The sequence below is a fragment of the Pan paniscus genome, chromosome 9 (assembly GCF_029289425.2).
Source record: "Pan paniscus chromosome 9, NHGRI_mPanPan1-v2.0_pri, whole genome shotgun sequence".
Lineage (NCBI taxonomy): Eukaryota > Metazoa > Chordata > Mammalia > Primates > Hominidae > Pan > Pan paniscus.
The window spans coordinates 15,339,060-15,353,142 of NC_073258.2; the positions used below are offsets into that span (position 1 = coordinate 15,339,060).

A 14,083-nucleotide genomic window follows, 5' to 3' on the forward strand; every position below is an offset into this window, starting at 1 on the left:
GAAGGATGCATCTCGGTGTGAGATCCCGGAAGGAGGCATTCACTTGCTCCTTGTTTCCAATGATGTTTCTCTCTGGGAAGAACAAGGGGCATGGGATGAAGTGGCATATCAGGGCCAAGTGGCCAGAACAGGGCTGGTGCCCTGAACAGTGAGCTGAGGAGAGAACCCACTTCAGATTCACTTTCTCCTGGGCAGGAACCGTGAGCACAGGCAAGCCCCTGGGCTGAATGTGCGGGAACCTGTCTTGGCTTGGCTCCGCAGCCATTCCCTGTCCCCCCAGGGGCCACCGCAGGCTGCCCAGCCTGCCCTGGGGGGTAGGTGGACAGACATTCCAGGCAGGACCGTGACAAGAAGTAAATGTAGGCGATTTGTCCTTGTTCTGTTCCAGCTTGTACATTAGCATCCCTTGACATGAGTTATTTGTCTTGATTTCTTTAAATTCCTAAGTGGATTATAATTTTTTTCTTGGTATTATTTGACAGCAGTCATTTTTCAAGGTTTCACTACGTTCTTCAAATACTTAGAATTTTTGGAACAAATTTAGGAAAAGACTGCCATCTTCAGGTTGGACGGTGCAGTGCAGGACCCGGTGTGTCTGAGGGCACCTCGCAGATGCTGAGGACTAGCAGATTTGTAGGGCTTTTTCTTCCTTTTCCACAAAGATTGAACTGCCTTCATCAGTTCAATACATCTAGATTCAATACATCTAGAATGTATTGGCAGTCCTTTTAAAAAAAAGAGAAAAAAGCCCCAGTGACCACTGTTGGAAGTTGTACTGTTGTGGTTTGTTTCATCTACAGTGATGGACAACCTCCTAGGCTGTCCCCACTCCACTTTTGGGAACAGACTTTGCATGCCTTAGAGGAAGGTAGGAAGCAGGTATCTGGAGAGGGTACTGTGTGCCTGAGGGAAATGCGGACGCCAGACCCCACAAGGCTTCCCCACACTGCCACTACCCTAGCACCGATGGTAACATCAGAACAGAATCGCCTTAATGAGTATGAAACTTTCCCTGTCTTCATTTATGCTTTAAGTTTTAGTATGTCCAGGTTTTTGTTATCAGAGGGACAGTATTGATTTCACATTATTTTCGTCCAAAGTAAAGAAACATCATGATTCTTCCGGAAAGTAATAACAGCAGCAAATTACGTGCTATGTACAGTGTTATGTGTATTCCTTGCATTATCTCATTTAATATTCTTGACACTCCAGTACAGTAGGTACTATTATTATTCCTGCATTATAGTTCTACTAAGTATACATATTTCCACTATGGCTGTGGAAACTGCAGCAGAGAGAGAGGGCTATAATCACTTGCCCTGGATGACTCAGTTAGGAAGTGGTGCTACTGCTCGGATTCAAACCCAGATCCCATCTGACACCACAGTCCAGGTGTTCATCACTCCTCACTGCAGGCTCCCTAAGCAGCAAAGAGCAGCAGGGACCAGGAAACAAAGTGACCTCATAGAGCAGCTTTGAAGGAAGACGAAAGTCCTTTATTAACTCCCCCCGGGTATCTCAGAAGCTCTTTGCAAGTGAATGGTTGACTTTCGAGGGTTGCATTCACCTTTATTATTATTTGCAACTGCTATGAAGAATAACTGGAGGGATTATAGCAAAACAAAGAGAAAATGGACATTTCTCCAAGTCAAAATAGAAATCCACATATTAAGATGGCATCAGGTACTGCATGGCATCCTTGATCTAGGTAGGGTTTTACTGGTGCAACATATTTTGGTGAACCCTACCTGCAGACAAGCGTCCCAGCTCCTGTCCAGCTGTCCTGAGCGTTTGAGCTGTAGGAAAGCTTTCCAGTCTGACCCGAGCTCCTTTAAAGCCCAAGGAACTTGTGGCTAACACTGAGTAAACATCCTGAAGTAATGTTTTTTGCTTCCTTTTATGGTTCTTTCCCTTCCTCAGAAAAACTCCATAATCTTTCAAGATAGTTTTTGATTGGTGGTTTATTTAATAAAATAATTGTGTAAGCCAGATTGAAGCACGTGGCCCATAGGAAAAGCAGTATTCTGCTCCTTCATGGCTCCTCACCTTCCAATTCTACTTTTTGGGGACCATTGCTTGCAGCCTTTTCAGCCATTTCTTTGTATTAATATATTTACCTCCACATTTCTAAATAACATGCTTATATTGAATATCTCATTCTATTAATTTTAGGCATCATCTGTTGACTTCTTAACATAGAAGACTACGATTTAGTTCTCTAAATTTAGTATATGCCCCCCTCTGTCTTCCTTTCAGTCCCCCTATGTGCTTATATCACATTAAAAACAATTAGCGTTCAGTTAATTTTACAAACCCCTATAAATTTTGCACACAGCGTGGTTAATGTTATATATTGGAACCATTTCCTTAATTGTAAAACGTTTTTTTCTGGGGTGTATGGTTGTCTTCTTAAAAAATTGTTCAGTTTTACATAGCGACACCAATTCATCCTCAAAGTTTCGAGGAGAACTCATACTCTTCTCCAGATGGTGAGATATAAATCAGGTCTGCTCTCTTGGTGACATCCTTCCAGGAGTCCTCAGCTCCATGGATCCACTCTGGACTGGTTGCTGACCTGGCTGGTTTCTTTACCTTTCTTCTATGTTAGGCCCCATCTCTTTTTAAAACGTATTCCATCATTTTGTAGGAACATATCCTCCTAGCTCCCTGGGAACAAGTTGCAAGGAAGGTCAGTTTTCTGATACCTTGAATATCTGAAAGAGTATTCTACTTTCATGTGTAATGGATAATTTGATGTTCATTATGGTTTTTGCCTTGGACTTGTGAAACTTTATTCATGTTTTCTAGGTGATTTCCACATATTTTCTCCTTGCTAATGAACAATATGTTTAATGCTGGAGAATAAGGTCATTCTTATAAAAAGAGCAGGTAAATGCTAATTTAGTTCATGTGATGTGTAGAAGTGGTGTTGACTGTCTTTATTATCCCCATCTTCTCTGTAGGAATTTATGAGAACATATATTTATTTGGGAAAGATACAATTCTAAGTATCGAGGTAATAAGCTTGCTCTGTACAGTCACTCTGTAGGTTCTATGAAGATGAGCACTTTGTTGTTAGCTCATGGATTCCTGGTGTCTAGCACAGTGCCTGGCATGTATGATGGATGATAGGTGTGCTGGTTCATTCTATTAAAATCTGTAAAAGAAACAGGCAGAGTGAGTACCTTTTCCATCGTTGACCTTGAGATGTTGATAATCAGTTGTGCCTCTACTGAGTGCCTAGGGGACTCTTTTGGAGAAGTCAAAATTAGCCTCCGTTTTGGATATTGAGGAAATTGAGTCTTGGGCCTTGCATATGTGAGTCATTGACATTCGCCCTTTTTCTGCTCATATCTTGATCCCAAATGCCAGTTTTCTTTCCCAAATGCCAGTTTTCTTTTATGAGTATTTGTTTTGTGCCCCATAGAATAGAATTGCCCTTTTTTTGTTTTATGTGCCACCTTCACTTTTGGGGAAACCACCACTGCTGGAGAAGAAACGAGATTTATTTGGGAAGGAGAGAAGCAAATAAATAATCCACCTTGGCCCACTTCCCTTATAGGGAGAACTGGCAAGACTGGAAATAGAGCCTTCACCAAAGGGTTTTTAGAATTAATTTCATTAAAACTTGAACCCAACATATAGATTTCTTCCTTTCAGCCTTCTGGATTTGGGGACAGAGGGATTCCTGACCTACCCAGGTTGAGTGAAGGGGAGAGGGTGGTCTGTTTGTTTCAGTGCTGTGGTCTCCAGGGCACCTTCTGTAGTACTTTGTATTCTTAGAAACAGAGTCACCACCTCTTGGCAGCAGTGAAGCCACTCAGATGCCAATGGTCAGAGTTTGGTTTCAAGTCACCAGCCTTGTAGAGACAGTGCCCAGTTTCCTTTGGCAAAGACAGCCTGCCCCTTCTCTATTCATTTCAGCCTTGAACACAGAGGTAAATTCCTCAAAATAGAAACCTTTGTGGACTCTGTCTGATGCATTTGTGAATCATGTTTGTCACTAATTCTAATTTAACTTCATAGAAGTTTTAAAACGCTGTTTAGTTTTTTTGCTGTTGTTCCTTTCCCAAATCAACTTTCAAAAAACGTTGGTTTAACAGTGTTAGAAAGGCTTAGACATTTTCTTTTGGGGGACAGTGTGATTAATGTTTGCAGCAAACGCAAGGGCTGTGGTGTTGACAGATCCAAGTTTTATTAACTCCAGGACTATTCCTGGATGTGTGACCTCAGGCAAGTCAGTTCATCTCTAAGCTTCTATTTCCTTATCTGTAAAATGATTTAAATTAAATCCACCTCCAGCAGCGTCATGAGGCAAAGATTACCTGAGATCACATCTATAAACAACACATTGCTCACAGCGCCCAGTGGACACAAGGTCTCTTCCTTCCTTCAGGCACAGGTGAGAGGCCCACACTCTGAGCAGCTGGTTATGAGTGGGCCATTATCAGGGATTTGAACAGTCACTTGGCTTCACTGCTTGCTCCCAGCTCTTGGCTTCTGTTTCTTTTTTCTTTACTAGGCAGGAGGGATAGCAAAAGCAGGAAAGTTATTTTGCTTCTACCTCAGGATCTAGTGAATCTCACATGATAATAAACTATAACAATGGTCATCTTAGCTATAATTTATTGAACATGAACACTTTTTTTTTTTGAGACGGAGTCTCTCTCTGATGCTCAGGCTGGAGTGCAGTGGTGTGATCTTGGCTCACTGCAGCCTCCGTCTCCTGGGTTCAAGCAATTCTCCTGCCTCAGCCTCCCGAGTAGCTGGGATTACAGGTGCGTGCCACCACACCCGGCTAATTTTTGTATTTTTAGTAGAGATGGGGTTTCTCCGTGTTGGCCAGGCTGGTCTCGAACTCCTGACCTCAAGTGATCCACCCTCCTCAGCCTCCCAAGTGCTGGGATTACAGGTGTGAGCCACCAATCCTGGCCCTTATCAAACATTTCTTATATGGCAGGTCCTATGCCAAGCACCTTCTGAGCATTAGCTCCTTTAATATTCACATATGTTGCAAATATTACAGGTATTATATCCCCATTGCACATATGAGAAGTCTTGAGGTTTCAGGTTTGTGTCTGGCTCCAAGGCTTTCGTGCTTTACACGCAGCACCTTGCTTTTCAGCTGTACCTTCATGGTCCCCATTGGTATGTGGTAGATTTTAGCCCCATTCACCTTCTTGACTTGTAGATGTCAGGGCCGTGGTTCCCATTTCCAGCAGTGCAGTGCAGGGACATTTTGATGTTAAGCACAAAGACTTCAAGTTTCCCAGCTTCTCAACTTCACCCCAGCTCTGACCTGGCCCGGGGCAGCTAGCGAGGCAGAACAGCTAGGAGTGAGGAGCCTAAAGGGAGACTGGGATTCAGCTCAGTGGGTCCCTAAGGCTTGTATCTCATGCCTCCCATAAACTCACTCCTTGCAGAAGGCGCTAGAATGGACAGAAACGGTGCCTTCTGGAACTGGGGCGGTCTGAGAGCTAGCTGTAAGCAGAGGTTGTTAATCAGGGTTGAATGGATGGATACATAGCCAGTTGTCTAGGTAATAAAGAAACAATGCCTTTTGCCCTGTACTCCCCATTCCATTTTGTGTTTCTGATTGCCTTTATACCAACGTCTGTGCCCACACCTTTGCCCGTGTTATTCTTTTTTACTTTTGCCCACTGAGACTAGAAAGACTAGAAGCTTCTTAGCAGCTGTGACTGTGTCTCATACATTTCCATGGGCTGTTGTTTATAATTGGAAAAAGTGATGTGGCAACATTTGAAAAAATCTATAAAAAGCTCAAAGATGTTCCCTCCTACCCTTATAATCTCACCTCTTCCCACCCCCATAATCTCACTTCCCTAACACAATGGCTTTTACTTTTAACCTTTTTAAAAATAATTTCTTCCTTCTGAGGCAGACCCTGTTGTTTTATAGTATCTCCCACCTTCTGTCTTACCTGCCAGGTGGCTAGTCCATGCAGCTGCATCCATGTCAGAGCTTGATAGGGTTCTCTCTTTCACCTCACCTGATACCTTTTAGGATTTTTGAAGCTTTGGAAAAGATACCACTCTGATGTTGAACAGGAGAGCGACCTGGCCCTCTCCAAAAGATACTGGCCTCAATTGCACTGCCCCTATATGCAACACTGGCATCAGATGGAGTGTCCAGCCTCCTGTCTTCTGGCATGGTGGCCGGAGATCCAAATGTGGGTAGCAGGTTATAGATTTAAACCAGTATTCCTTCAGGATATATTTCATAGGGTTTTGTGACCAACTGAGTTTGAGAAACTCTAGATTATACATTTAAAAATGTTTCTTTATGGAAGTGCCTTTTTAAGAGACAAGGTCTTACTGTGTTGCCCAGGCTGGAGTGCAACAGCATGATCATAGCTCCATTACACCTTCGATCTTCAGGCTCAAGTGATCCTCCTGCTTTAGCCTCCCAAGTAGCTGGAACTACAGGCATGCACCACCACACCTGGTGACTTTTTTTTTTTTTTCTGGTAGAGATGTCTCACTGTGTTGTCCAGGCTGGTCTCAAACTCTTGGGCTCAAATGATTTTCCCTCCTTGGCCTTCCAAAGTGCTGATATTAAAGGCATGAGCCACCATGCCCAGTCAGTGGCACTGCTTTTAATACGCTAATATTTACTGTGAATCTCTAAGAGAGGTCTTATTAAAACAATAATAGCTAGATTTTATTGACTGCTTATTCTTGTTAGATCTAGGATCCCTGATGAAGTCTGTGGAGTGTCTCATTTAAACCCTGTAACAATCCAGTGAAGTGAATGCCATCACTGTCCCCATTTTAGAGACTTGAGAGGCACTTGCCCAGTATCATAGCTAGTTTGCCTTGGGCAGTGTTTTGTGCTTGAGTAAGATGAGTCTAGACCCACACAATCTTTTTTTTTTTTAAAGCAGGTCCCAATGATTAAGTTCCATGGACTGTACATTCTTAACCCATGTATAATACTCAGCTTTGCCCAAGCCTTCTGTTACTTGGGACTTCCTGTGGAATAGATTAGTACTCAGGACAGTAGTTGGAGAATTGCCAGTTTTAACTTGGAGCGTGAGCAGACTTGGACTGCTAGATAAAGAAGGCAGATGGAGTTTCTCAGTGAACGCTATTTGGTTCTGAGGCCTGTGGAGCCTCTGCATCCCCAGGTTTCTTGGTCTGTGTCACATTAAGTTGGTATTAATGCCTATTCAGTGGGAGAGGCATGCCCGAAGAGTCTGGAGTATAACGTCTAGACCAGTGGTCTCAAATTTGGCTGTATATTGGAATTCACTGAAGAAGCTTTAAAAATTACGATGTTTGGCCTCATTCTCAGGGATTCCAGTTTAATCCAGATTATGCCCAGGCCTTTGTGATGTTTAAATGATCCTTGGGTATTCTGATGTAGCCTGGGTTGAGAACCATTGGTTTGGACACAGTCCTTTGTGGTGCAGTTACCATGTCTTATCCCAAAGCAAGGGGAAGAAAAGGGTTCACTTTGTGAGTGAAATGACTTAACGTGGTTTAGAGTTTTTTGTTTGTTTTTTCATGAATGAGTGACCTGTGTTCTTTTTCATCAGCCATGTATGGCCTTGTAGATCTTCTCTGTGATCTGTACCCCAATCCTAACTTTGCACTGACAGTGACATATTGAGCAGCCCTTATGTAAAAGTTTTGGATTGGTTACTAAGGGGACTGGTGACAAAGAGGCTCAGCACTCTTATTCCTGCTGGAAGAAGGAAGTGGGTACCATTGCTCAGACCACTGTATCTACGCCGTCCCAGGAGAGTTGGGACAAGAAGTGCATTCTGGGTTATGACATGAGCTAACTGCACACAGATTTCTTATTGGGCTCCAAAGAGTATCACTTTCATTTTCAGTTGGGTCAGGTGAAATTGGGTAATACAATTGTTTCTTGGTTTGGTAGCTGGGTAACTTAAGCTGTTGTTATTAATGTGTCCGCAAAAAAGCCTTTTTTAGATATTTCGGAAAATATATGCCCTTGTCAGTAAAAAGCAATGATTGTCTCAACCCTAAGCTATAATCGCTTTTCTAAACATACTCATCATTTCAAAAGCATTGATCCTAGACTGGAAGGCCTAATTCCAGAATTTTGGTACTACTGCTCTTTATCCAGTTCAAGATGGATGAGTCCCAGGTTGATCAAAGAGTTTGTAATGGGAATGTTTCTGTTGGTTTCTTACAGTACAACAAACACCTCTTCGTGCACATTGGGCATGCCAACCATTCTTACAGTGACCCATTGCTTGAATCAGTGGACATTCGTCAGATTTATGACAAATTTCCTGAAAAGAAAGGTGGCTTAAAGGAACTGTTTGGAAAGGGCCCTCAAAATGCCTTCTTCCTCGTAAAATTCTGGGTGAGTAAGACATTGCTGTGATTTCCGTGGTTTGTCTGAATGGTCACATCTCTTACATGAGCACAGTGCAGCACAGCTGGCTTTGGATTTACACTGAGTGCACCTTCATGTGCTTCTGCACAATTGCCAAGGGAGCACGGACTCACACCTGTGGACTGTCCTCATGCCGGCCTTATGCATCCACATGGTGCACCTGGGTGACATTCTCTGTCCCTGCCAAAGGGCACGAGGGACAAGCAGCCTCTCTGGACTTCACTTAAATTCCATTGGAGTACAGGACCCGGAGCTGGGATGAAGATAAAGTTACATGCTTCAAGATTTTGTAAGCATCAGAGAGGAAACGGAATTGCTTTGCCCAGTGTATACTTCATTTGTGCTTTAAAATGACGGGCAGAGTCCCCTGGCTGCTGCAGCTTTGCTGATGTTCCAGAGCCTCTGAGAGGAGCTTTGCCACCCTTCGGCACTAGTCAGCCTTGGGCCAGGGGAATGCTAATGGGTCAGAATGGGCATAAGTATAATGTGTGTGTGCTAAGGGATTAGGGGCACCAGATAACCTGCTAGCGCTGCGAGTTTATGATTCCTCAGCCTTTACACACATTTTTTTTTAAACTGTTTTAAATGTTTGTGCCCCTTAGCATGGCATTAAAGACCCTAAGCGACCTGGTTCCAGGGTAGCTTCCTCTTGTGTCCTGCCAAACCCCTGTTGCCCCACCTGTCCAGTCTATGCTCTGCCTTCTGTTTGTCTAGATGGACTTTCTGCTCCTTTCTCCCTGTACCACTGGGCCAGCTCCCTCTCCTCCATGAGACAATAGCTCCACTATAATAGAACCTTCCCCATTTGAGCAGACCATTGATTTCTCTTTTAATCCCATTGCATTTGGTAATCACTTCCCATGCTGTGTCATGATTGTTTGGAGGTGTCCCCCTTCCTCTGGGCTCTGCCTCAGGGGGCCTTATTCATATAGTGGTTTCCTTTTTTATTGAATGCTTGCTTTGTGCTAGGAGCTGTGCTGAACGCTTTACGTGCATTTCATTTCATCCTCCACGTTTTAGGTGGAATTTGCCTCAGCTCCACCTAGGAAAAAAGACTCATAGATCACCAGAGACAGGCTTGTAGGTTGGGTACCTGGAGCTTGACATCAGATCTGTGTGACTTTAATGCCTCTGCTCTGTTTCCTCGTTGCATAATCCCTTGTGGACCCTGACCACAGGATCTGTCAACCTAAGCCTCTACGTATCTCTATACCAAGCAAGAACCTTACACAAAAAAGCCCAACAGATGTGAGATCAAATGGATGAATTAAAGAAAAATTTATGTTTTAGATTCCTTGGAAGGAAATTTGCATATTAGTTTGTTTCGTTTCTTTTAGCCTTCCATGATAACTAGATTTCATTTTTTGTGCTTCCATATTGAAATTTGGTTAGTAGTCCAGGCACAGTGGCTCACGCCTGTAATTCCAGCACTTTGGGAGGCTGAGGCAGGGGTATTACATGAGCTCAGGAGTTTGAGACCAGCCTGGGCCAAATAGTGAAACCCTGTCTACGAAAAATACAAAATTAATCAGGTGTGGTGGTGCACACCTGTAGTCTGAGCTACTCAGGAGGCTGAGGTGGGAGGATAGCTTGAGCCCAGGAGGTCGAGGCTGCACTGAGCTATGATTGTGCCCCTGCACTCCAGCCTGAGTAACAGAGCAAGACCCTGTTCCAAAAAAAAAGAAATTTGGATAGTAGATGTAGCCTTCTACTTATATTAATGGATGTTGGATCCGTAATACACATGGACAACCTGAAAAAGCGATCACAGTCACATTTTCCTTTTCTGAATTGGTGGCTGCCTTCTAGTAATTTGGATGGTGGTTGGAGATCAGTTATATGGTAACAGGGTAGCTTTCAAAATGTGGCCTGCGAATCCCTAGGGAGTTCCTCGATATCATTTTAATGGGTTGACAAGGTCAGAACTATTTTTGTTATAATACAAAGACATGATTTGCCTTTTCCATTCTGCTTATATTCACACTGATGGTACGAGAGCAGTGGGATAGAACTGCTTTAGTATGAATCAGAGCAGTGGCTTTGCTGCTAAAATTCATGCAGTTGAAAAAAAAAAGTCCTTCATGAATTTTATTACAACCTAGAGTACACATTGAAAGTGAACACATAAGTCGATCACATCAAGGAAAACAAATGACATTATTTGTTGCCAAAGATAAAATTTGGGCTTTCAAATGAAAATTAGAATACTGGGAAATTTGTGCCTACCTTAGTGAACTTCTCAGTACTTAAAGACTTTTCTGATGAGATCCAGGATGATATTGACAAAATGTAATTTGATATTGTGTTAGAGCAATGGATTTTAATGTAACAGAGTTGGAAAAATTCATTGATATGGTTTCAGATTCCATATTCCAGCCTACCATTAAGAAACTACTACTGCTTGTTGACTTTTGATATAGTATCAAAGGAAAATGACCACTGTTATCTGAGGAGTCTGTCACATAATGTAAAGCAGCACTACCTGTCTCACTAATTTTTTAAAAATACAGGCATGTTTAATTTTTTTAAAAAGATGTATATCAACATGTAATTAGCTTATTATTTCTTAAAATGAATGAATATTTTAAAATTTTCTCAGTTTTAATTTCCAATACAGAAAATATAGATATAACCTATAGTAAGCAAAAGGTCTTTGAGGTCCTCAATAATTTATTTGGTCCTGTTTGCAGTATTGTACATGATCACCAAACTGCTGCTAGAATGCTCGCACCTGTTACGGCAAATTCAAAACCCAGGAAAGGTGTCTCCTGGGAATTTACTTTAGGTCAGGGTCAGGCTGTCTGGTACATCAATAATTTATTTACGAGTGTAAAGGGGTCCTGTCATCAAAAAGTTTGAGAGCCACTATTATAAAGGATGTAAAAAGGGATTGTTTATCCAAGTGAATGAAAAGCTAATTCGGAATTATAGAATGTTATGAAGAGAAACCATTTTCAGTAATTTCAAATTCAACAGTAGTGTTTTTAAATAAGATTTCTGATAATTAGCATATTGTTTGAATATAAAGTAGCATAGAGTGCGCTTAGAAAGTCTTTTTTGGTTTTGCCTCCAAAATTGCCCTTATTTTACCCAGTGGATGATTTTAATAAATGTTTTCCATGGTGGGGCCCTTCAGTCATGAATCCTCAAATAACAAAGTCTAGATTGCAGATGTTTAGAGTATGGTAGCTGTTGGGAGATGTGCAAATTTAGAAACAATTACTCCGAGATCAGATACTTGTTTATTAAGATTTGCAGAATTAAAATGGAGAACTTCCATGAATATGATAGAAAACATCACTCCTTCAGTAGAGTTGTTAGGAATATTTAACCTTTATAAAGAAATTCAGTCATAACTATGTTAAAATAAAGGAGGGAAGGCAATTTAAATTCGGTTTGCAATTTGAAATGTCATTGGCTTCCTCTAATGACTCAGTAAGAATGAATTACATTTAGAATATCTATCCTTGGATATCAGTAGGTGCTTCCAGTGGGTGTTTCCGAAGTAGGTTTAACACTCCCTTCGAAATATCTTTTAGCAATATGCTTAGCAGATGTGCTTATTTTTGTTACAACAGAGACTCTATACCCAGTCCTTTTCTTCTCTCTTTTTCAAATGGCCTAAAGTCTCTAGGCTGTCAGTATCAGCCTGACTCTTACCTGTTTATTTGATCATTCCTGAATTTGGTTTTCAGAATATCTGCTACGTCCAACCTGGGCTCGGTCAGGCTAGACCATGTGAGGGGTTTGCTGTGGAAAAATACTATGTGTTATCTAAAGTACCTGCATTTAAGCCCCAGATGCAGGCACCTCAGCTCTGCCAGTTGACACTTGGAGGCGAATGGGATGGTGATGAGCCAAGTAGTAGTCACTCCACTGATTTTAGGGTGGAAGATTCTACTGGCATCCCAGGCCCCAGAGCATAAATGAATAACAGAGTCAAGGATGCCAGCATGAGTACCCCTCTACCATAAAAGCTTTACAGTGTCTCATGCCTTCATGGTGTGGGACCCCTTAAAGCCCGTATGAATGGTTGTTTATCTGTTAAGATCTTTCTAAAGAGCCTTATTGAGGTATAATTTATATACTATAAAGATCACTCATGTTAAATGTACAATTTAGGCCTGGCGTGGTGGCTCACACCTGTAATCCTAGCACTTTGGGAGGCCGAGACGGGCAGATCATGAGGTCAGGAGATCAAGACCATCCTGGCTAACACGGTGAAACCCCATCCCTACTAAAAATACAAAAAATTAGCCGGGTGTGGTGGCAGGCCCCTCTAGTCCCAGCTACTTGGGAGGCTGAGGCAGGAGAATGGCGTGAACCTGGGAGGCGGAGGTTGCAGTGAGCCAAGATCACGCCACTGCACTCTAGCCTGGGCAACAGAGTGAGACTCCTTCTCAAAAAAAAAAAAAAAGAAAGAATGAAAGAAAAGTACAATTTAATTATTTTTAGAAAAATTTACAGAGTTGCATAATCATACTAAAATCCAGCGTTGGAATTTGTCTGTCACCCTGCAAGGATCTCCTGTGCCCATTTGTAGTTAGTTCTTATTTCCACCCCCAGCCCCAGGCAACTGTGGATCTACTTTCTGTCTGGATCAATTTGCCTGTTCTAGACATTTCATATGAATGAAATTATTCAGTGTATTGTCTTTCACAGCTGGCTTCTTTTACTTGTGTTGTATTTGAGGTGCATCCTTTTTATTGTAGAATTAGTGTCCCATCCAATGTATATACCACATTTTGCTTTGTTCATTCACTGGTTGATAGGCATGTGGATCATTTCCACTTCAGGCTATTATGAATAATGGTGCTATCGAGTCTTTGTAGACAAGTCTGTGTGGACATACCGTTTCATCTTTCTTGGGGAGCTACCTAGGAGTGGAATTGCTGGGTCCTACGGTAACTCTATGTTTAACATTTTAAGATACTGCTAAACTTCTTTTTTATGTGGTTGTACCATTTTACATTCTCACCAGTAAGATCTTAGGGGTTCCTCTCCTTCAGCCATTATGTCTGCAAGTATTGGGGTACAGATTACAGGGGACATCTTAGATGAGGGGCTGGTAAGCAAAGGCACTGAGACAGGGTGTGTGTAACGTATGTTTCAGGTGCATTGAGGTGTGTTGCAGCTGAATCTTCACTTGGTAATGGAAAGATAGGTGAGTAGAAAAATTTGGAAAGAGAAGGAATCCAGAATTTAGTTGTGACAGCAGTAGGGAGCAGTCGGTGTTTTAACAATTTTTCAGTCAGCAGAGTAATGGGCTTCTTTTTACTGAGTGTTACAGAGACTCTGCATTTTGCCTTTTCTAGTTTTATTATATTTTCCTTTTCATGACAGCCTCTTATTCATTTCCTTTCTTTTTCTTTTGCCCTCTTTTTATTTACTCCTATGTGTTTTAATTCTACAGCGTATTTAATTACAAAGAGAGAAAAGGTGATTTTGCAGGAATGGAAGGGAAGGGAAGAGGTTCCTCTCTTTTTCAGCAGTACCTGAACCTGACACTTAACTGGTACCTTCTTTAAGCCAAACACTGTGCCAGGGCTAAGCACATACTTGATATTATTTAATCCTTGTGAGATACATGTGATGAGTCCCACTTCACACATGAAGAAATCAAACCATACAAAGGCAAAGTGACTTCTGTGACATCATATTGCTAGTAAATGCCACATCTGCTAGACTCCAG

The 14,083-nt window shown here is 42.0% G+C and overlaps 1 protein-coding gene and 1 non-coding gene across 5 annotated transcripts in view; one reads left to right on the top strand and one right to left on the bottom strand.

The window, feature by feature from the left end:
- The window catches only part of TEAD1 (TEA domain transcription factor 1), a 269,886-nt gene that overhangs the window by 219,163 nt on the left and 36,640 nt on the right, over positions 1–14,083 (top strand). For all 4 annotated transcript variants that reach the window (XM_055094135.2, XM_034932165.3, XM_034932160.3 and 1 more), the window contains one exon: positions 8,185–8,358. In XM_055094135.2, the coding sequence (XP_054950110.1) occupies positions 8,185–8,358 (174 nt within the window). The remainder of the gene's footprint in view (positions 1–8,184; positions 8,359–14,083) is intronic.
- On the bottom strand, positions 11,070–11,241 carry LOC112441290 (small Cajal body-specific RNA 16). The gene has a single exon (XR_003029227.1). It is a non-coding gene; the product is annotated as a small Cajal body-specific RNA 16 (non-coding RNA).